The 24,233-nt window shown below is 48.8% G+C and overlaps 1 protein-coding gene across 2 annotated transcripts in view; it reads left to right on the forward strand.

The window, feature by feature from the left end:
• gpc3 (glypican 3) overlaps positions 1-23,307 on the forward strand; it is an 83,543-nt gene extending 60,236 nt beyond the window's left edge. The window contains exons 7-8 of one of the 2 annotated variants that reach the window (XM_064326257.1): positions 8,629-8,836; positions 21,343-23,307. In XM_064326257.1, coding sequence (XP_064182327.1) covers positions 8,629-8,836; positions 21,343-21,524 — 390 coding nt within the window. In that variant the 3' untranslated portion in view covers positions 21,525-23,307. Of the gene's footprint in view, positions 1-8,628; positions 8,837-11,371; positions 12,976-21,342 lie in introns of those variants that run through there. The other variant, XM_064326258.1, reaches the window with a different exon arrangement.
• Positions 23,308-24,233: the final 926 nt, after the last annotated feature.

Below are 24,233 nucleotides of genomic sequence, written 5' to 3' on the forward strand. Positions count from 1 at the left end.
TGCAATTGATTGTGCAGGATGTTTCATTTTATCCGGTTCGATTTACCTTAAACTAACCTAAACCAAACTATGTAATCCGCCCGACGACAGCCACCCCTCCCCTCCCCTCCCCTCCCCTCTTTTTCTCCTCCGTGCTTTTGTACTTTTGTCAGACAGAAAGCAGCCCAGCCAACGGTGGGGGCAGGAATGCCCAATCCCTCACTCTTTCTTCTGAATCTCTCTATTTTTCTTCCCTTTATCCCTCTCTTCCCCTCTCTTCCCCTCCCCGTCTGGCGGTGTTGAGTTGTTCATGACAGAACCCAGCCCCAGTGAACCCCCCACCCCCACCCCCACCCCCACCCCCACCCCTCTCCCAGGCTCCCCGCCCTAATCAAAGCCAGGACAGGAGAACATTCTGCAGGTAGGACAGGGATTTGGGGTGTAAAATTAAGCAGACCCCCTCACCCCCCCAGCGCCCGGCATTCCGTCACGCCAGTCGCCCTTCCTCCAGACCGCTGCCGTCCGCGGGACCAGGAGAGCCGCGTGCTCAGGCGTACGCGTTCAGACACACCGCGTCTGTGCGCTGCTACACTTAACACATGCAGCACACATTTTAAACACACCGCGTCTGTGCGCTGCTACTCTTAACACATGCAGCACACATTTTAAACACATTGCGTCTGTACGCTGCTACACTTAACACATGCAGCACACATTTTAAACACACTGTGTCTGTACGCTGCTACTCTTAACACATGCAGCACACATTTTAAACACACCGCGTCTGTACGCTGCTACACTTAACACATACAGCACACATTTTAAACACACCGCGTACACTAGACGTGGGAAGGTCCAGGGGGTCAGAAAGTAAACGTCCTGCCATGCGTTTCTTCCACCCATGAACTCAGCCAGCTGACTTCACTAATTAGTTTCACCTCCTGGCTGAAGAATTGTGTTAATGAGCAAATCCAGGTGATTGGAACAAAATACTGGGGAGGACTTTTACTTTTTATGAACCTGGATTTTCTACCTGTGACGTGCACACTTTCACCGCACAACTTATAACTTAAACATATCACACTAAAACAGAACAGCTCTCTTTGCATGCTCATCAGTCATTTGGGAAAGTGCTAAGACAGCGCGCAGCTTTATGTGTGCTAGCACGGCGGTCGTGATACAGCACACGACACCAGAAACGCAGAAACGTGCCGCGGTTGTGTCAGCATCTGTTATCCGTCAAACTGTCGTCGCCATCTCAGCTCGGGGGACAGCGCTCGGCGGCTCTGACCGAGGGGGTGAAGTGATGCCTTGTGGGATTGAGACTCCAAAGAGCGGGAGAGCCCGGAGCTGAAACCCTGTCTGAGCCGCTGTTGCTGTAACTGGGCCTTAAGCAGCCCCGAGCTGTTTCCGTAGCAGCGGGGAGGCAAACTCGCGTTTTGATTGAAGTGTGTGTTTTTTGGAACGAGGGAGCGTTTGACGTCGGCGAACTGCGCACCGGAACGCCTCGGCGAAGCACGGGCGCGGCCTCCCCCTTCTCGGTCTCTCTGAGCTGTCGGGGACCCGCGTGCGGAGAGCGCAGCGTTTCTCTGGAACGCGTTCCTCTCGCACCGCAACAGCAGCAGCAGCAGCAGCTCAGAGCCGCCTGGGATCCCAGCACACCATCGGCAGCAGTTTGGCTCAGCTCTCCGTAGGAATAATAAACCCGCAACACAACACTGCTCTGTTTTACGGAAGCTCAACCACAGATTCTCTAGCCTAACCAGACAGCCCGCTCCTGTAGGCCCTCTGTCCTGTATTACTTGTAATTACAGGAGGGCTTCTGGTTGGTAACAAGGCTTTCCGGTCCTATAATACAGTTCATGAATATTAATGACAGTGCAGAAGATCCAATGGCGCAGCCTTGTCATTGGTCACGCCCCCAATTTTGAGTATCCATAAGGTGCGTCAAATTGGAAAGTTTCAGCTTCAACAGCGGGGAGGCAGAGCATTCTTTGCTGTGGGTATGGAGCTGAACATCAGGTGGGCCTGTAGAACATGTGGGTGCACCCCTTTGGTGAGGCTGAGGCTTGGGTTTGGCAGGGAGGCTCAGCGTTACTCAGGTGTGCTCCTGCCCGGGACGCAGTCTGTGTGCACCTGCCACCATGACTCAGCGCTGTCACTCATCGCTCGTCGCTTGGTTACGGACCTGGGAGGAGACCAACGAGGGGCTTAAACCAGACACTGCACTTTCTCTCAGGAGGTTGTCTGGGGCTAAGAGCTAATTGCCCTGCTGATTGTACCACTGTCACTTAGTGCCATTTACTTCCCGCACTTGAATGGAGGAAAGCCCCAGTGATACTATTATTGAGACATCACACATAATTGTCATGAGTCTGTCCGTCTTCCTTCTCTCAGGCCTGAGTGAGATGGGAGGAGCCTGACAGGAGGTCAGAGGTCACACTCCTGCTTTCCTGTCTCTCATAGGGCCATCGGTGTGTCTCCTTGTGAGGGTCACATGGTTTTTTTTCTCCTTTTATTTATTTTTTTTATCCTCCCCCGTCTGTGTACCGGTGCACAGGGCTAAAAAAGGAGGATTCACACATGTGGAGCTGTGAAAATAATCCTCCTCCCCCCCCACTGCTGATCTCTTCTTTCTGTGGTGAAATGCAGGGGGATTCCCCAGTGTCCTGGCTGATTTTCCCAACCTGGCCACCTCAAAATCCCATAATAGCTTCCCTTCCTCTGCCCTTCAGCTGAGCAGGGCTCTGGTGTTTAATGGTTGCCATTCATCACACAGGTGGGCACTGCACGTTGGTGTGTGCCATGTTTTGGGTACGACAGAATCGCGGAGCGGCGGTGCACGTGAGGTGTGCGTCACGTGCCGTGTCTTATGGAACGTTTACGTGCGATCGGTTGCCCTCGGGGGGGGCGTGTTCAGAGTTCTGGAACGTTCCGTGCAGACTGTTGAAGCGAGAGCCATGTACGGGCAATAAGCAGGAAACTTAAGTCAGAGGACGAGGAGCAGCTGGCCCGCACGCGTGCAGTGCGCACGTAACCCGGTGCGGCGAGGGTAATCATGAGACCCTCATGACGGGCACTGTGATGTCACTACCCCGCTTCACGCCACAGTCAGGCCGTCCGCATGACTCCGCGATAACGCACCGGCGGACGAGCCGGTCCCGTCTGCGGCCTGTAATCTGATTTTTAGGAACCGGCGAGCGCATTCGAGAACGGGGAGCATTGTGAGCCTTAAACTCCGAACAATGGATCGCTTTCACAGGGAACATCCTGAGATGCTTTTCTGTGATTTGTTACTCTTACGCAGCGAACGATAGTCAAGCCAGATAATGTTTTTTTCTTCTTCTCCTAAATAGACTGTTGTTATATGCAGTACCTGATTATCCGTATTGGAATGGCTTCTTGAGGCTGGTAGTTGCCTTGGTTTTGTGTAAAAAGTAGTTGGTATGGTCAGGCCTGCTCTAAAGCGGTTAATGTACTGTACAGCTAGTGCCCTGGCGGTGTTGAGTGTGTCTTTTCCATAAGTCTGCTGAAGGGGAAAAAGTCGGGTTCAGCCTGAAGGGAAACACGGGCGATTCCAGATAAAATAAGTCCGGGCCGGAGTGGCGGCGTTAATTCGGCGAGAGCGCACCCGCCCCGCCTCAGGCACGTGTGCGCGCCTCAGACCGTGGGCGTTGTCTGTTTTTCCAGCGCTCCCTGCCCCGGGACAGGAATTAAAGGTAGGAAATGAAGCTGTCCGTCTGGGCCGTCTGAGGCATGCCTATCCTCGCGTGACTGACGCCGCCGCTGCAGAGAGAAGAAAAACAGATATGAATTTAGCTGTATAACCCCCCCCTCCCCCCCGTAATGTGAAATTTAATAAAAGGAGCAGAGGGCACGTGAGGCTGCGGTGCTGCGTGTTGCCCGGGCCACTTGGCCGCCTGCCCCCCGCCCCGCCGCCGCCCGCCGGCCTGCCCCCGCCCGCCCGCCGGCCTGCCCCCCCACCCACCCGCCGTTTCCATGAGTCACTCAGAGGAAATGCTGCACAATTTTCTCTTTGCTTCTCAGGTATGTGCAGCAATCATAACGGTCCCTCCCCCTTTACCCCCCCACCACCACCGTTTACATCTGACAGCTGCTCTTATAACTGTGTGTGTGTGTGTGTGCGTGTGTGTGCTAGTGTGTGTGTGCATGCATGCGTGCGTGCGTGCATGTGTGTGTTTGTGTGAATGTGTGCATGCGACTCTGTGTGTGTGTGTGTGTGTGTGTGTGCATGTGTGCATGCATGTTTGTGTGTGTGTGTGCTCTGCTGAGATGGCTGTGTTGCACTGCGCAGAAGGGGTCTGAGTCAGGTCTGGATCACAGCAGAAGGGTTTTGCAGAACATATTTAGTTAAAATTTGTGATTTAGGAAAACATTAAATTATTTATTGGCCATTTTAAAAAGCACAGATGGCTCGATTTAAGATCAGTCTGGCTCTGCCTTTATTAGAACGACTGCTTGGCGCAATATTTTGTGTTTTTGAGGGTAAGAACTTTGATGATAAAAAAAATTGAAAACCACTCTTTCTTGGACTGAGCGCAAGGGGAGAATGCATCTCATAAAACGGTGGAAGGCCCAATTACCACAAACCAAAGTACAGCTATGGGAGGCGCTCCAATCGCACAGGAGGCCTCAGAAGCCTGGGAGTGGTAATGCTCTGCATGCCCCCGCCGTGCACTGTCTTCCTGGGAGGACAGAGGCTCTGTGCTGGGGTGTCCCACTCATCTGGCTCTGCTCGCTCTCCCGCTCATTCCTCACAGAGAGGGAGTCACCTGAGTCTCAATACAGTGAACCGACACACCTTACCTGTACCTGTGCCATACTGCCCACTACAAACACTACTCTTCCACAGTATTATACTCTACTCCATAACATTTAACTTCACTAAACTGTACTAAATGGATCATTTCTTCACTTTACTTCACTGTATGCCATAATGAGGTAATACCTGCACTATGTTACATAATAGTCTTGTAAGGGGTGTGTTGTGACTTACAACATGTCTTATCAGCATTCAGGCTGCCTCACCTTTACTATATTATGGGTTTTATTATGGTGTCTCATTTGTTCTATAAGGTGGATGAGAGTAGCTGCTGTTTGGCATGTATGCCTATCATCCAAATTCCTGGTGGAAAACTACTCTTGTACCTTTAAGTAAGGTGCACTCCCGAAAGGACCCCAATGTGTTATTGCTCTGAGAACAAGTGCATGACATCACGGTGCACCACTCCACCCCATGTGACTATCATTTCCTGTACTGTAATCACTGATGCCGTAGACCAGGCGAGTGCTACCCACCTCCTGGGAGAGCCGCAGGGTCTGCTGGCTTTTGTTTTCACCTTAAAATCAGCAACCAATTCAGACCAAAGGAGCTAGGTGATGCAAATTAACTGCAATCACAGGCTTTAATTGGTCAATAAAGAGCTTGGTAACTACAAAAACCAGCAGGCCATGTGGCCCTCCAGGAAACGGGTTGCAGACCCTTGCTATATATGTACCAGATACACAATTCCTGCATTCCTTCTGTTCACCATACTTCCCAACTACAGGCTGTGGCTGGTAGCAGGATTTTTCCAGTGTTGTATTACAGAACAGAGCACCCTGTGCCACAGTCTTCCACTTGGTCACACCTCTTTATGTATATTCCGAAGATGTTATGGCATGCCAGTTGAATGATTGGATCGTAGAGCGCTGTTATAAGAACTGGAGCTGAGTGTCCTTTGAGTCTGTAGAACCTGTTCAGTTCTGTGCAGCCCGTTAGCTCATGCTAACGGTGGTGTGTGTTATGGCATGCCAGTGTGCTGCGCAGAGCGCTGACCCTGAGCTGAGTTTGTGGTGGTCTGAGCGGCTGTGCAGCCCGTTAGCTCATGCTAACGGTGGTGTGTGTTACGGCATGCCAGTGTGCTGCGCAGGAGCGCTGACCCTGAGCTGAGTTTGCGGCGGTCTGGGCGGCTGTGAGGCCTGTGAGCGCTCCACCACATGTCCGGGGTTCATGTGTTGTTTACGACTTCCCGCTTGTGACTGCCCGTTCTGTGCCAGGGGGGAGTTTGGCAAGCGCGTCTGTCTGCTCCTGTAGCCTGCTCCACACCACCCTCAAAGCCAGGGCTCAACCTTTTCTTTTAAACAACTCACTCCTTTTTCCTCTATATTTCACCTTTTTTTTGTTTTTGTTTTTACCTTTGGCTTTGTTTTTGGTATTTATGACTCAGACATTCCCAGAAGGTGAGTGTGGCGGGGCCTTTTTCCCCCTCAGCGTTGTTTCTCAGTGGGACGCGCGCCTCTATCGACCCGAACATCAGCGGCGCTTTCAACCCGGGCACTTCTCCCAGCATGCACAGCAGCGGCGGCGTAAATAGCGCTCGAGCGCGTCTGTCTGCTCTTCGAAGGGCAGGTGGCTGACAGAACTTCAAACAGGCGGCAGAGCAGATTTCAGGGCTTTAATAGAAACAAAACAAAAAAAGATTTTTGTTTTAAAATACCCTCAGCCACATGTTGTTTTTTATTATTACTGTTTGCTTTTGAAATTAGTCCTGTATGTGGGCCAGACAAGCTCCTGTCTGTACCACATTATAGTACATTTCAGGCATTCCACTTCTGAACTGCACACATGCACTAATCTTTATTCTTTTTTAAAAACAAAACAAAACAGGAGTAAATTAATAAGTCCCGCATCCCTCATATCATAAATAATTAAAGCAAATAAAGCCAGTTTCTTTTTTTTTTTTTTAAACCTTTCCAAGTTTGATGGGAGCCGTTAATTATGAACAAAATAGTCTTAAGTGCTGTACTTAGCCACTAGATGGCGCTGTTTGAGACGCATGTTCACGGTCCATCAGCTAGCCTGTCTGCCTTTCAAATGCGGTCGTAATCATATATTGACGCCGAGTGCTGGAATGTTCTTTTCTTGTTGTTTTTGCATGACTAGGCGCACACAAACATCCCTTTAAAAACATTTCCAGGCCTCGACAAGATGTATGTCCACAGTGTTCAAACATGAATATGGGTCTGTTGAGGCAAACAAGTGCATGTTGGTTTACCTCTGAAAGCTTATGAATATGTTACTCATGAAGCACAGGTAGGTCAGTGGTGTGTGAGCGAGTGTGGGAAGTAAAGGTTTATATGAATGTTTATCTTCTCAGTAGTTTGATTGTATATTTATGCTGATGCTTATATCATGCATTTGGTTGAGCTGCTGTGCTTGTTAATTTGAAATTCAAAATAATTTTATGCAGTTTTTTTTTTCCCCATCTGGATAGCACATTTCACTAAGTAAGACTCATGAATACAATTTCCTCTGTATAACAGACAGCTAAACAACCAAAAGAGAGAAACAACAAAAGCACAGACATGCACCTTTGCACCGCACATACCTACACACACACACACACACACACATAGAGAGGGGAAAAAGTCAGCGTATGAAAAGAAGACTGAAAATATAAATAAAAAGAAGACTGACCAGGGGATCGGCCATGTTAGACATGTTGGTTGCCAAGGCAATTCGTCATTTAACGGTATTTCCAATGAATGCCTAACAGAAACATTTTGACTGTAAAAATGTGTAATGGCAGCTGTCCCAGAATGTGAAGTCTACTCCCAAACCATTACGGGTGTAATTGCTATGCATATCTTCTTAGTGATGGAGACAGGGTTATAGATTTCAAATAACTCTCTGAATAACTCTCATAAGAATGCAATGGGTGGGCACCGCACTGCAGTGCTGCATTTCCTTCATTGTGGGATTACGTTCAGTTACGGTGCTCAAAGATCCCAATGCTTACAATTCCACTTTGGTTCTCAGTTCCAGACTCCATCACATCTGAATTTGTAGAAACCGTGTAATTTCTGTGAAGATTCAGTACTGGCTCCCCGGCTATGCCTTGTTGCCAGTAAACTGTATGTCTCTTTCTCTGCTTTCTCTACATTCTTCAGAGTGGCCTGACAAACTCATAATTTCAGCCCCATTTTTTTTTTTAGATACTTGCGTACTGGATGCTAGATACTTTACCCCAGCCATCTATCTGAACGCATTTGCTGTGTAGATGCTGTGCGGCTGGAAATTATGGCTCAGTTGAGTCTATGTATTTTTCCTCGCTGAAATAGTAGTTAGTCTATGTCCGCTCACGGGCGGCTACTCAATGACACTGTGCGTGTGCCAATGACAACACAACAGCAACCCCGCTGGCAGGGAGGGAAATTACACATGCTCCCTGCATGGCAGGACTGGCTCCCTCATGGGCCTTTAAAAAGCCCTGCCGCACTTATAGAAATTAAAATACCCAGCCCAAATAACAGCACTCCTGTCAGTGTTCCTGTTGTGTAAGATGGTTACATTCTGGAGGATTCTGTGAAGTAAGAGGGATGCTTCTCTTTTTCTAAAACTGAACATTGGTTTCAGTCAGGACAACTTACGTATTTAGATTAAATATTTTAATGAATATGCAAGGACATTTTTTGGTTTGGTTCTGAATGGATCTTTTTCAGGTACTGCAGTGCAGTATTACAGATTAAAGTAATTGCAATGACAAATGGCTGTGGTTCTAAGAACATATTCAGAATATTCAGGCAGCCATTTTGTGAATGGCTATCTGCATGTTTCTTAAGTGTTCCTCTCTTTTGGGCTTTCAGCTCCTACCACTGGTGACAGTACCTGAGCAACCCTGGCGAGCACGCCCTAAGGGAGGCGGCATTGAGCGAAGGAGAGATGGACATGATGATGATGAAGATGAAGAGGGGGAAGGCCTCGTGAGTGGAGACTGCGATGACGAAGATGAGTGCAACGAGATCTCAGGGCTGGGACCACCCCCTCATCACAAACGCCTCCGTATTTTTGCAGGTTAGTGACTTCCCTGTTTCCCTTTGACCTTGATTAATCCTACCCATTTTGGGCATTTATTGGTAGTGTAGTCATGTTGTGGGGATACATGGGTAGTGTAGTTCTGCTCTGGAGATTTTGTGCTGAATGGTCATACTGCTTTATTTCACTTTACTAGTTAGAAAACTTGTAGCGTAGTGGTTCATACTTTTTCACACAAATAAAGTCTATGTACGCTATTTAGCACAAAATGGTAGCCTTCATCATTTGCAATAATATCATTGCTCTAGTCAGCTTTGGTGTGTCTACCTTTTGATTCGCCCATTGGGTGAACGGTTAATGTTTGTATTTTGACACACCAGTCACTACATAAGAATCTGCCTATGGGTGTGACGCCAGATAATTTGAAGTTCCCTTTGATGTTGCCTTTGAACTCAGATGTATGACATAGATGGGTTTTGTAAGTTTTTTTTTGTTTTCTTTAAACCTTTGAATGATTTGTGTGCACACACACAAAAAAAAACAACCAACGTTTTAAAAGCCACATCTGCCCATGGATGTTCTGTGCTTTCTTTGCAAAGTCAAGCCCAGATTCGAGATAGTGTGAAGGGAAGGGAGTCTTACAGGAAGAAAGAGACAGTGAACAATGAGTGACCCGCTAGTTACTGTTTGTTTAAAGCTTGAGATAATCACTGACGGGTGTTGTAATGGTGTTGCACTCCATTGATAACTTACTTACTTATTTATTATTTATTTGCTGCTCATTCACCCTTTATCCAGAGCAATTAACTTGGCTTACATAGCAGGATATTTTTTCAGGTATACCTGGAACCAGCAACCTCTGAGTTACAAGGCCAAGCCATTAATAATTACACTTTACTGCCACCTGAGACAAAGTTAATTGCTGAGATATTTTGCGGCTGTCGGTGGCGAAAATATATTACTTTGAACCGAACTGGCCTAATTTATTTCCTCATATTTCACTAAAAAGTGCCCACTTCATAAGGAACATTCACCCTCATTCCTTTGGCCAGTTGAGATGGGGGTGGGGTTTATCTTGATTGTGGGCAAATTATTAATCTATTTTTTTTTTTTCATCAAAACAAATTGGCCCTCTTCCACTTCAAAGCAAATGGTGGCCGAAGTTTGTATACGCCACAGAATGTTGAAGGAGGGGCCTGCATGCACCGGCTCAAAAGGAAGTAGAAGGTTCTTCCTTCCTGTTTGTGTTGATGGCACACCTGAGCACATCTCAGCTGAGAGAGCTGAGCTGAGCGTTCGCTTTTTCGTGAAAATTTCCTCCGAGGGGCCAGAAGAGAGAAGTGCGTTCACCTCAGTACCTACGTGTCCTTTCGCTCTACTCACAGTCAGAGGGGCCCACAGATTTACAATTTGGGGGGGAGAAAAAGCAAAGTGAAAACCCTGAAGAAGCAACAAACGTGAAAGTGAAAAGAAACTAAACACCAGAAGAAGAAAAACAATAGAGAAGCACGGAGGGGGGGATTGATAATCAGACGCAAAGCTGGCCCAGCTGAGCAAACAGGTCGATTGGGAGGGGTCCTCCTGTACTTTTTTTGGCGGTAACGTTTGGCGTTCACCAGGAGAGAGAGAGCTGTGCTAGGGGCTAGGAGTGTCCCAGGTCAGGACAGGAATCCTGTGGGCCCGAAACCTCTACAGGGCCCGGACCGTGGGATATAAGTGCCCCGCGCATGGAGGGAGGGCACTCAATCCCCAATTATCCCTCAGCACAACCTCTCTCCAGTTCTCTACACAAAACAATGACCGGAGTATTTGAACTGCTGGGAATATTGAGTCGGCATTATGAACAGTGTTTGTGTGCTTTGGGGCTCTGGCCCTTTGAGTGTGAGGGTACAGTGTTTGGGCACAGGCGTGCCCGTTTGTATGTGTGGCTCAGGGTTCGGGTGTGTGCTCATGGCGAGGGGCTTTTGGGTTTGGGCCTCTCTGATGTCTGAGAAAGGTCACTGAGGAGGACCTCTCTCGCTCGGTCGTATGTTTTCGACATTCATCGGCATCATTCATCAATTAAGGAATCTGCTTGACAGGGTCCGTCCCGAATTGTTGTCTTTCCCTTTCTTTATGTTTGTGTGTGTGTATGTGTGTGTGTGCATGTGTGTGTGTATCTATGAGCATACCTCTCTGTGCGTGCATGCATGAGCTGCGTTAGTGTTAATATTTCAGCATGTGTGAATATTCATGTGCGTTGTACTGGGGAAGTAGCATATTTGCATGAGTGTTTGTGCATTTATGAGATTATTTTTTTGTGTATATGTGCATGTTTGCCTGTATGCACCTGTGTGTGTTTGTGTATGCGTGTGTATCGTAGTGTGTCTGTGTGTCTGTGTGTCTGTGTGTGCACGTGTATGCATCCTTGTGTGTCTGTGTGTCTGCAGCATATCTGTGTGCATTTGAGTTCCTGCATCTGTCCCAGCACTGTTTGTAGACCTTGAGTGTCTGCGGCGGGACGGGTCCCAGAGATAATGGGCGATAGCCGGCGTGCCCCTTGCGGAGCACTGACCCCTTGGTCCTTAATTCCAGCGTGAGCAAACAGTGGGAGTAGCAGGGTCCACGCAGGGCTGCGCCAGCCAGCGCGCTGGCTAACGGATGGGCTGCCTGTGCCGCGCCCCTGATGGATGACATATCTGGTTTCTCAAAGCCAGGGGAGAACAGACGTCTGCCAGAACGCAACCCCCCCCCCCCCATCATTCACCCTCTCCGGCACCGGCAGGCTTTTTCAGTGTGTGTGTGTGTGTGTGGGGGGGGGGCAGACAGCCGCCCATGGCAACAAGGTGCTGACAGGGCAGGCCAGGCCCAGGCCAAGATTCCCCCCCCACCACCCCACCTAACTGTCAAAGCTGTCCCTCCAGTGACCACAATGCGGATGTTCTGAATTATGGGGATTGATTGATTGCTTGTAAACTTGTTCTCAACTGAGATTCCAGAATGAACCCCCCACCCCCAGCCCCTCTTCCACCCCTCCCCTCCTCCCCTCCTCCCCTCTCTGTCTCAGATGTAAACCCCTGTCAGACATTCCTGGAGTATTCCGGGCCGTAGGAGCTATTCCAGGACGGACGGACAAGGGGGGGGGGGGGGGGGTGCTGTGCGTTCTGTCTGTCCCACACAGAGAGACTACACAGACAGATGCAGAGGACCCCACTCGGCTCTGTAGGCCTGTGACCCATCACCCAGGTTCTCTTATGCTGTAATCTTCCCTGGCTCGTTCACAGAGCCTGGGGAAGGTCCTATCAGACGGCCACTGGGCATGTGCAGCCCGGTGGGCCTTTTGTGACTGTGGAAGGTTAATATGAGTGTATGCCTTCGGCGATGGTATAACTTTGTGAAAAGAGAGAGAACACTGTCCTTAGACGAACTGTAGATGAACTTCGGCATTTTGTGACTAAAGATACGTACGTGTATAAATTCAAGGAACTAAACTTCTGTGATTTGTCCGCCTGAGCTGTCTGTCTGTCTGTCTGTCTGTCTGTTCCTGTTTCGTACCATCTAAACCGAACAACCAAACCAAACAATAAAGTATTTTTATTTAAACTATATTCAGTATATGTATATATATATATATATACTATTTATAAATGAGTAAGTGAGCTTCCCCAGACTTGCATGTGTGTATGAGTGCTCATTGCTCATGCAGTATCATACCATCCCTCCCTGATTCTCAGACGGTGACAAAGCTTTTGCTTTAATTATAGACTTGCAGATCATTCATTTTATGTGCGAGACATTAATGAACCGCCTCCCAAATATGGATCGATGCCGCTCATTCTGCGTGTGATTGACCATTTATCATTTTATTGATTTGAGCGAGCTGTGAGAAAATCAGACTGGCACATCGATGTTGCAGTTACTGCTGTCTTTGGCGAGCATATTTAATGTGTTCAGGTGTTTTAAACGACACCCTGTTTGCTCCGTTGCATTAGCTCTCCCATGGTACCCCCACTCAGATCCCAGTCTTTGTGTTGTGCAGGAGATCCAGGGATGGCTGCTTCAGTCAAACGCTCCGCAGTACACGAAGCAGGTTTGCGCTTCAAAGCGAAATGCAGCATCACAGTCTGGGGCTGTTTGCTTCCCTCAGACTACGGGCGGGGAAAGGCCCAAACAGGTGGATATGTGTGTGTGTGTGTGTGTGTGTGTGAGAGAGAAAGAGTGTGCGTGCGTGTGTGTTTGTGTGAGGGTGAGTGTGTGTGTGTGTGAGAGAGAGAGAAAGAGTGTGCGTGCATGTGTGTTTCTGTGAGGGTGAGTGTGTGTGTGTGTGTGTGTGTGAGAGAGTATCTGTGTGTGTGTGTGAGTGTCTGTGTGTGTGTATGAGTATATGTGTGTTTCTGTGTGTGTGAGTGTGAGTATATGTGTGTGTCTGTGTGTGTGTGTATGTGTGAGAGTGAGTGTGTGTGTGTGTGTGCGTGAGAGTGAGTGTGTGTGTGTGTGTGTGTGTGTGCGTGAGAGCGAGTGTGTGTGTATTAGAGGTCTCAGCAGGAGGCCTAGCTGCAGTAACACACACCCTCCCAGGACTGCAGGGCAGATGCCGTCAGACACACACCTGGATGGACTGCGTCACTCACACAGGACAACACGCCTGCACTGATCCTACCCGTGCCCTGCGAGTAGCAAAGCCTCCGCTTCTTTCTCTTTTTCTCCCCCCTTCTCCCCCCTTCTCTTCTGTCTCTTCCCTTCTCTTCCCTTCTCTTCTGTCTCTTCCCTTCTCTTCTGTCTCTTCTGTCTCTTCCCTTCTCCTCTGTCTCTTCTGTCTCTTCCCTTCTCTTCCGTCTCTTCTGTCTCTTCCCTTCTCTTCTGTCTCTTCTGTCTCTTCCCCTCTCTTCTGTCTCTTCTATCTCTTCCCTTCATTTATCTCGTAACACATGAGTGATGAAAGGAGAGGTGTTCATATACAGAACAGTATGTCTCAGTCTTGGAGATTTTCTCAGACCTCCGGCTCCTGTTGTCCGTCTTACATAAACTTGGCACACGGCTCGGTTTGCTCCCTGGCGACCACTTACAATACATGCGACACCTTGCCCCGTGACTTTCAGCCCACGTTTGTGGAGGTGGCACTGAGTGCCTCGCTTAGGGGACTAGCCGGTTTGCCCTCTGGTCCTGGCGTACAGAGGAACTCTCTCATATTTGGCTTTCGTTATCGGACTCTTTCCTCCGACCGCGACTCGCACGGCATGTCGCATATTTCTTACTTTCCAGCGGACCGCAGACATGAGGTCACCGCTTTCTCGGAGGGTCTTTTTTTGTTTTGTTTTGTTTTGTTTTGTTTTTATAAGTCCCGGCCTTTTATCAGCGTCAGAGGTCAGCCAGATACGAAGCAGAAGTATGGAAGTAATGTGAAACATGCAGGGTCCTCTGTGAGTTGGACTGAAGGGGGGCGAGGACGTAATCGGGGCGACTGTGTGCTGTGCATTGTGGGAAGCGAGGTGTGAGGTATGAGGTGTGATATGAGAGCAAGAGAGAGAGAGAGAGAGAGAGAGAGAGGGAGAGAGAGAGAGAGAGAGAATACATATGAAAATGTGAGAGACTGGAATTTCCAAGGGGGGAAAGTCAAAACCAAGCTGAGCTGAAGGTAGCTGGGTACATGGATGACTTGCTCAGGTTGTTCCATTCTTCTAACACGCAGCCGTTGCTACAGTGCCCACCACCCTTATCTGTACCCCACGCCTCTCCCAGAAACGCTTAAAACAGCACCAGGGCTGTGTGTGCTTGAACCGGAGACGGTGTCTGTGGGTGGTGGGTGGTGGTAGTGGGGGGGAGTTTATGGGGCTGGGCTCACCAACAGGAACCCAAACATAAGCTGCTGTTTACTGCCCAAGCTGCACTGCAGTACTGTAAGGAGGAGACTGACCATTCTGTTCCGGAAAGTGGAACTTTCCCATATAATTGGCTCTTTGTCAGTTGTTGTTCTCGTAAAGGCCTTCACTTTTTACATTTCTCAAATGCTTCCTGACCAAATCCTGCAGAATGCATCTTAACTTAGAATACCCACTGCCACTTCCTGTGTGTGTGTGTGTGTGTGTGTGCCAGTTTCACCCATCTTTGATGCTGGAGCTTATAGATATTTGGGGGAAATCCGAGTGTGGCTGTTCGGGGGGGATGGCTGTGTGACGTTATCTCCGAGACCAGCAAGACACGCACAAACACACACACGCACATGTACGTGCATTCCCATACACACGGGTGCACACAAGTGCATACGCACATTCAGACACATGTACACAGATGCACTCAGAGTCCAATTAATGGGTGCTGACTGGCATTTATAAGACAAAGCAGCCACTGGAAACATGGGAAGAAGTGAGGTGAAGTGTGTGTTGTGTAGGTGGAGTGTGTATTGCAGTGGTGGAGTGTGTGTTGCAGTGGTGGAGGGTGTGTTGCAGAGGTGGAGTGTGTGTAGCAGAGGTAGAGTGTGTTGCAGAGGTGGTGTGTGTTGCAGAGGTGGAGTGTGTGTTGCGTAGGCAAAGTGTGTTGTGGTGGTAGAACGTGTGTTGTGGAGGTGGAGGATGTGTAACAGAGGTGGAGTGTGTGTAGCAGAGGTAGAGTGTGTTGCAGAGGTGGAGTGTGTGTAGCAGAGGTAGAGTGTGTGTAGTGGAGGTGGAGTGTGTGTAGCAGAGGTAGAGTGTGTAGCAGAGGGGGAGTGTGTGTAGTAGAGGTGGAGTGTGTGTTGCGTAGGCAGAGTGTGTTGTGGTGGTAGAGTGTGTGTTGCGTAGGCAGAGTGCGTTGTGGTGGTAGAGCGTGTGTTGCGTAGACAGAGTGTGTAGCAGAGGTAGAGTGTGTAGCAGAGGGGGAGTGTGTGTAGTAGAGGTAGAGAGTGTGTTGCGTAGGCAGAGTGTGTTGTGGTGGTAGAGCGTGGGTTGCGTAGGCAGAGTGTGTTGTGGTGGTAGAGCCTGTGTTGCGTAGGCAGAGTGTGTTGTGGTGGTAGAGCCTGTGTTGCGTAGGCAGAGTGTGTTGTGGTGGGAGAGCGTGTGTTGCGTAGGCAGAGTGTGTTGTGGTGGTAGAGCCTGTGTTGCGTAGACAGAGTGTGTTGTGGTGGGAGAGCGTGTGTTGCGTAGGCAGAGTGTGTTGTGGTGGTAGAGCCTGTGTTGCGTAGGCAGAGTGTGTTGTGGTGGGAGAGCGTGTGTTGTGTGCTGCAGTGTCTCTCACAGAGCAGGCCTGTGTTGTGTGCTGCGTGTCACAGAGCAGGCCTGTGTTGTGTGCTGCAGTGTCTCTACAGAGCAGGCTGTGTTGTGTGTGCGTGTCTTCACAGAGCAGGCCTGTGTTGTGTGCTGCAGTGTCTCTCACAGAGCAGGCCTGTGTTGTGTGCTGCAGTGTCTCACAGAGCAGGCCTGTGTTGTGTGCTGCAGTGTCTCTCACAGAGCAGGCCTGTGTTGTGTGCTGCAGTGTCTCTCACAGAGCAGGCCTGTGTTGTGTGCTGCAGTGTCTCACAGAGCAGGCCTGTGTTGTGTGCTGCAGTGTCTCTCACAGAGCAGGCCTGTGTTGTGTGCTGCAGGCTCACGAGCAGCTGTGTTGTGTGCTGCAGTGTCTCACAGAGCAGGCCTGTGTTGTGTGCTGCAGTGTCTCTCACAGAGCAGGCCTGTGTTGTGTGCTGCAGTGTCTCTCACAGAGCAGGCCTGTGTTGTCGGCTCGGTCCCCCTCCGTGCTGCAGCGCTTGTTTTGGCCGTGTGCTCCCTGCCTCCCGGCTCACCCCTGCGGTCGGGACGTCCTGACAGAGGCAGAAGCTCACATTCTCCGCGGACCCCGAGGGCCTGGAGAAGGCTCCCAAAAAAATTCCACTTCAGAATGAGCTCCATCAGCCCTCTGTCTAATTTTGCCACAGGCAGCAGCGTGACAGCAGTACTAAATGCTGCCCAAAGCAGGAGGATACAGTGAGAGGGAGAAACACAAGGGTGGAACGAGAGAATAGCTATAGAGGACAGGCTGAGAGAACAGCTATAGAGGACCAACTGAGAGAGCAGCTATAGAGGACAGACTGAAAGAACAGCTATAGAGGACAGACTGAAAGAACAGCGATAGAGGACAGACTGAGAGAACAGCTATATAGGAGAGACTGAGAGAACAGCTATAGAGGACCAACTGAGAGAGCAGCTATAGAGGACCAACTGAGAGAACAGCTATAGAGGACAGACTGAGAGAGCAGCTATAGAGGACCAACTGAGAGAACAGCTATAGAGGACAGACTGAGAGAGCAGCTATAGAGGAGAGACTGAGCCCTTCCCATACAGTAAACAAAAAAAGGCTAAATGCAATCCGGTAGCTTACAGCTTACTGAACAGTTACTGTTACCTTTACATTACATTACATTTTATTTGGCAGACACTTTTATCCAAAGCGACGTACATTTAGCCAAGCTTGCCATGGAATCACCGGATGAAATGTTGAGTAATTATTTTTGTTGTTTTGTTTGGAATTTATATTTGAAATACTGCTGGTTATGGATTTGCATGCCTGCACACACACGCCCAAGCACACACATACACACACACACACCTGTGTACACGTATCGCTTTTTAAAATTATTTTTGCATTCCCTCACTATCCCCAGCTGTGAGACAACAATCTGAACCATTTCCCCCAATTCGTAAGCAGCACCTGTGTTTGAAGTCTGGAATCCTTCCTTTCCTGAGCTGCTGCTTGCAGTTTACCGAAAAATGTGTGTGTGTATGTGTGTGTGTGTGTGCCTGAGTCTGTGTGTGTGTGTGTGCAATTGTATGTGTGTGTGTGTGTAGGGATAAATCTTCCATTACCAATCAATGAGTGAACTGTTGACCTTGGGCCTAGATCATAACTCAGTGTTGAAATGCAATGATAAAGCTAGTATACCGAGCTGGCGTTGGGCCAATCCCTGGGGGAATATTACTTTGAAAATGAATAACTGTAGAGGGGGTGTAGGAGCAACAGGGATGACCCTGCCCCCCCCCCCCCCCATTCTCTTCTCCTCTGTGTGTCAAAAAGTCCCACGTTGGTCACATTTATCACTTGGGGGGTCTTTGAATATCCTTAGCCAAACAACATCAATCCATCTGTATGTCAATTTATCAATGTCAATAGACTACCATTCCCATCCCCTGGTTGTCCTTTGAAAGAGCGAGAGAAGAAAGAAGCATGGTCTCTCTGCCTCCCTCTCTCTCTCGCTCACACACACACATGCACACACATCCGTACACGCACTCACAGGTGCCCCTGAGTAACTATTCCTTGATTCAATTATTTCAGTGCATGGGAAAGGGGCAGTGAATCTTTCTATGGTACTCATGTCAGAATTGGGAAATTTTGGGGAGAATTGGTAGTTTTACACTTATTCCCCATCAGAAAGCCCTTTCACCCACTCACAATTTTCACACAGGGTACAGACCGATATCACAATCCCTGCTCACACACACACACACACACACACACACTTGCCTCGTTGTTCATGCGTACACATCTCACCACATCCCGACTGTATATGAAAGCCGTATCGAATTGCGCCTGTAGGCTAATTGGTTTAGCAGTATAACGCGCTGTTGTCTCCGTGACAAATCGTCCTCTCAGGGTCAAACCAGTGTCAAGCCCGGGCCAGGGGACCGAGGAGACGGAGGGAACGGAGCCGTTGATTTCCCTCCAGCCTTTGATCTGCTCCTTTTGTAAAAAAAAGATATTTTTTAAAGTCTTGAGGAGGTTTCGGCACAGAGGGGTCTGTTTATTTGCCTTCTTCCGCTGTGCTAAACTCCGTCTGGTAGCAGAGGGCCTTCGGGGCGCGGACGGGTGGAGAGTGCCCCCCTTCGGAACGGGCCTCCCTCCGCTTCCTGTATCGAGGCAGCCCGCTTCATCGCCGTGGCGGAACAGGATTAATCGCCACTCTAACCTCTCTGCCGAATCGGAGACCCCGTGTTTTGATGGATACTCCCCTCCCTCTGCTACCACCTCTCCCACTGGCCCGGGATCCCCTGGTTAGTTCAAAAGATGGTAGCAGGCCTTAAGATAAGAAGAGATAGAATACACATAAGTGCCCCCAAAGGCAAATCTGCACTATGAATGCTACTGATGAGTTTCCTGTATTCGGTACGTAGTTATGCAACGGTTCTGACCGTTTATGTGTTCATGCTGATTCTGTTTCTGATATTGCTGGGTTCAGACTCAGCCCTATTCTGCACTGAAATGTTGGGTTACAGAAAAAAAAATATTTTTATTGGTTTAGTCTAGCAAAGTTTTGTCCAAAAATGTCTGGTGATCTGGCAGTTTTTTTCTTGCCAAAAAGAGATTGCTTAATGGAATGTGGTGTTGTATTTTTTCCCAGCTCCGTTGTAAACTGCTATCAGTGTTTTGCCTCTTTTCATGACAAAGCAACCTCCAATACTGTGTACCTTCCAGGTGAAAACAAACTGCCAATTTGTATATTAAATTGTGTAGAAAGTAATTATTCCGGAAAGGAATTCAGTGCAGAGACAAGGCAGAAACAAACAAAAAAAACCCGATAATGAATCCACAAGGAGGACTCTGGGAGTTATGTTTCTGCTATTGCTGCGGCTGTCGCTCTTTTTCCAACCTGTTGTGTGGATTGTGTCATACAGCCTTTTGAGCAGCTGTTGCTCTCTTTTTGTAATTGCTGTTCATATTGATGAGGCTGTAGTCATCTGCTCAAAGTTTTCCAGAGTTTTGCAGCTGTTCTGGCTGCGGCCACTGTTGTGCTGTGCGTGATTGGTGTGGTGGTTGCTGTGCACGATTGGTGTGGTGGTTGCTGTGCACGATTGGTGTGGTGGTTGCTGTGCGTGATTGGTGTGGGGGTTGCTGTGCGCGATTGGTGTGGGGGTTGCTGTACACGGTTGGTGTGGTGGTTGCTGTGCAGTTGTGCCATTGTTGTGGCGGTTGTGTTGTTGGGTTACTGTGTGTGTTCATCTATGTCTGCGGGGCAGGCTGAGGTATGCAGGAAATTTGATGGTGCTTGGGGCAGCACGTCTGAGACAGAGGGAGAGAGAGAGGGAGAGAGAGGGAGAGCAAGAGAGGGAGGGCGAGAGAGGGAGGGCGAGAGAGGGATGATGTACAGCTGGCTCAATGCGGGACAGATCTACACATACCTGTCATGCCTTTGATTATTCATATTTTATTGCCGCTTTTCTTATGACTCTACTACGGAGATCCAGCTCCTGGCCGGCGTAGCTGAAGCATGAACACAGGAACGGGACCATAGACGCAGTGGAAAACATGTCTAAATGAGCCATTCCCAAACTTTTGTGGCAGACTTTCCAAATTCACAGAATCTCATGGCACACCACTCTCAAAACCATAAAAAATTAACACCCTATAGCCCACTCGCACAGACACACACACACACACAATGAATGCATTTTAATGACATGAATTGTGACTTTTGTGAATAGGATTTCATTTTCGTCTTTTTTTAATTCATTTGATTTTTCACACAGCACAGCCTGACCTTGCCTGAGGGCGCACTAGAGTGCCACGGCACACCGGTTTTTAAACACTGGTCTGAATGCTAGATAGCATCTTGTTTGTAGGTAAACCGAGCGCTAGGTATGCTTTAGCGGTAGGGAAATGGCGGTTATTGTTGGGCATCATTATGTTATGTTTCGTTGTGTTTCGTTATGTTTCGTTATGTTAAATGATGAGAATAATCCTGAAAGCAGAAAAGTGAGGAAGACCAGTGTAGCAGGTGGAGGGGAGCTGAGGGAGGAACAGGCTTTGATTCGAGCCAGAAGCAGGGACAGCAGAATGGGAACGTGTGGAAAGGTCTGGAGGGGTGGAAGAACAGCAGGGAGGAGGGGTGGAGGGGTGAAGGTGCAGCAGGGAGGAGGGGTGGAGGGGTGAAGGAGCAGCAGGGAGGAGGGGTGAAGGAGCAGTGAAGAGGAGGGGTGAAGGTGCAGCAGGGAGGCGGGATGGAGGGGTGAAGGAGCAGCAGGGAGGAGGGGTGAAGGAGCAGTGAAGAGGAGGGGAGGAGGGGTTGGAGTTCCCCCTCAGCCCTCTGCTCCAGGGAGGGCCTGAGAGCTGGTCTGCACTATTTCACCCTCTCTGGTGCGCGGCAGTTGAGATGAGGTATTGCATTGCCCCCCCCCACCTCCCGGTCCCCATATTCCACCTGTGAGTGACTACATGGGGGGGGGGGGGGCGGGGGGATGAATGGGTTCTCAGCCGCTCGTGCTTTCCGAAGCCCTGGCCGTGTTTATAGTGTCAGAGACTGTGGGTCGTGGGTCGGTGCGTCCTTCTCTGTGAATGTGCCGGATCACACGCACGTGCACACGTGAGAATTCGCATCGCTGTCAATGAAGTCCAGGTGCGTCTCTCCTGTGTGTTACAGAGAATGGAAGACCTGTATTATTCTAATCACCCTTTTTTGTCCTTTCTTTGTTCCCCCTCTGCTCTGCTTCTATCCTTTCTCCTCCTTCTTCCTGTTCCTGCTTTCTGTTTTATCTTTCCCCCTTTATCTTACCCCATTGTTCTTCTCCATCCTTTACTCCCTGCCTGTCCTGTGTGTCGTATCTCAAAAACTCCCCCCCATGTGCCAGACCTGGCTGATAACCTGGCCATGGATGACCTCACCTTCCACCAGCAGCTGCTGACTCCCCGGGTGTCCGCGGGTGCGGAGGGGGCACAGTCGGTGGCAGGAGGGGCCAGGGGCCTGAGCGGGGCCACCCCAGGGGCCGCCACCCTTCTGACTGTCCCACTGATCCTACTCCGGCTCAACTGACTGGACATGCTTATTCCCAACCCCGCCTTTCTTTTTATTCTTTCTCTCTCTCTCTCTCTCTCTGTCTCTGTCTCTGTCTCTCTCTCTGTCTTGGCATTTGTTCTCCCTGGATTCTTGGACCTAACTCAAATCACCAGGTGCTAGAAAATTGGCTTTTTTTACAGCAACTCCCAATGCATCTCAGAATCATACTTTGAAATTCGTCATCAGAACTGTTGCGGAAAACGGACATCTGCTCTTCCATCCCCCCCCCCTTTTTTTTCCCCTCAATGACTGTTTTAAGATGAGGTACTTACAGTAACTCCATCCCTTTCTGACCCTCTTCCACCAGTACGGACGCTCAAGGACCCCCCCACCCAAAAGGCAGAGTACCCCTAACACTAGCCCTACACACAGCATGTAAATAAGTCACCCGTTTCCTTCAAGCATGTCTAAATGCTGACAGATTGTGTCATACAGGACTTACGCCCGCCTCTGCAGCACCACCTTCTCATAAGCACTGAGCTCTGGGAGTCAACATCTCTGCCCCGCGATCTACTGCTAGCCAAGGGGCCCTGCAGGTACGTCCAGCAGGAAAGATATAAAACATGTTGGTTAAGAGAAAGAAAAAAAACACAGAAAGGGAATGTCGGAAATGAGCGCCTTCCCCCTGGGTGGAGCAGATCTTTGCCGTGATTTGCAGTGTTGTTTCTTGCCACCTGTGTCCGGTCGTGGCGGAGACCGGCTGCGAATGAACGTCTGCACTCACCTCTGCTGCGCGCGGCCTGTGCAGACACCAGCACGGCGAGGAACGCGATCAGGGGGGGGCGCCTGCGTCCTCCCGAATTTCATCCAGGACGAGCCACGCGCACCTGCGATCCGTTTAAAAACCGTGCTCTGGAACATGGTCCGCCAGCGTGCCCTCGTTCAGCCTCCCGCGCCACGATCCGCTCTTGTTGCCGTTGACTTGGCACCGCGTTGAGTCGACTCAAAAGGTTGGGGTCACGACGGGCACATTTGGCTGCCCGTTCGTCATCCTAAAATGCTCCTTGCCTCAGTGTTCACAATAAAGGGTACCTCCAGCACCTCTTAAGTTCTTCATGAATACCTACACGGAAGAATGTTAAAAACCTTGTGGACCTGATGTGTAAGAAGAGGTGTTTATGACACCCATGTTTGAGCTGTTGGAAATCAGTTTCACTAGTCTTCTCCAATGGCTGGGTCACATGCTGGTGAAGCAGAACACGTTATGATTCAGATCCTGGCCATTCATTCTACACCCATGTACTGATTGTGTAAAAAATATGAACACTTCTTAAAATGTCTTATGTACCTTGGGCTCGTACAGCTGTTTAAACTGGTATGAGAAATTATTCTCAAATTTGAGTAAGAAGAAAATTAAATGTCTTTGTTGACTGTGTCTAGTTTCTTATCTTTCTTCTGAAAGATGGACCTTTGGTATCAAAAGAAAAGAAGCAAACATGAAAAGTGAACATAAAATACTTCTTTTACAGCGTTTACTGAAAAGGGGAAGGCCTCTCGGTCAAAAAAGGGTATTGAAAATTTTGGACATGGACTGAATATGTCATGTAGTGCCTAGTTTAATCTAACTCGCAAACTTTGCCAACCCTTCAGTTAAGCACTTAGTAGTCTATTTGGGTGTTTTAAGAGTAGATATACTTGTGCTGAGGCGACATGAATTGTCTTGTAAGATACTTTTTTTTTTGCTGATTTGTCATTGATATTGGAGAAAAATAAATAATTTCCACATTTACAAAAAATAAAGGAACTTCAAATCACTGTTCACATGGATTTTGTCCTGGAATAACTGTGTATGTATATGTGTGAGGTCTGAATGATGACTTGATTGTGAAGCTCTGTGTGTGTGGGTATGTGGGCATGTGCATGTGGGTGTTTACTGGTCTCAGCTTTAGCAGAGCTGAATGTGACTGGATTTGACTGTACCGGTTTGGCACAGGTAGGACAATGTTATCAAGTGTTCTTCTTTTGCAGCAGAGGGTCAAAGAAAGAAGATGGCAGGGGAGGGACAAGTAAATTTGGAGGGGGAGGGGGGGGGTATGCTCTCTGAGTATTCAGAAACCAGAGCTGTGGTTCCCCTTCTTGGCATTACTCATTTTATCTTCACATGTGTTCCTATCTTTGGCCATTTCAAATGATTGCATGTTTTGTCATCCAGCCACAAAGCTGAATTTCATGGCTGGATGAATTTTGTTTTGGGGGGGGTGGTTAAAAGTGCACAGTCCCGCCGTGGATTTAAAACTACAACCTTCCTCAGATCCTGGATCAAAAGCACTTAAACTAATACCCCCACGGTGTGCCAACCCCTCCATTAATGAAGATAAGCTTTACCTCACTATACCTTCCCTTGTGCAAAAGCCATCAAGATGTTGGTTGGCATCGAAACTTTCTTTTCCTCCAAACCTGCTCTGTTACTGCTCACTGGAAATACTGCGTTATCTCGGGACTTTCCCACGCAGAACCCCAGTGATTTACCTGCGACTGGAATGGTTGCTTAAGTAAATCAAAAACAGTGATGAGGGCAGATTTATTTGTTTGATTTTTTTTTGCTGCCATGGAAACTAGTAATTGCTATTGCTAGCCAACATAGCTATCTGTCTAGCGTGGTTTTTTGCAGATAGAATCAACACCAGGGTTATTGGGTGGATTATATAGCGCACCAGATGTTATGCTCCCTCACATTATTTAATT

This window comes from Anguilla rostrata, chromosome 3 (assembly GCF_018555375.3).
Source record: "Anguilla rostrata isolate EN2019 chromosome 3, ASM1855537v3, whole genome shotgun sequence".
NCBI classification, from domain to species: domain Eukaryota; kingdom Metazoa; phylum Chordata; class Actinopteri; order Anguilliformes; family Anguillidae; genus Anguilla; species Anguilla rostrata.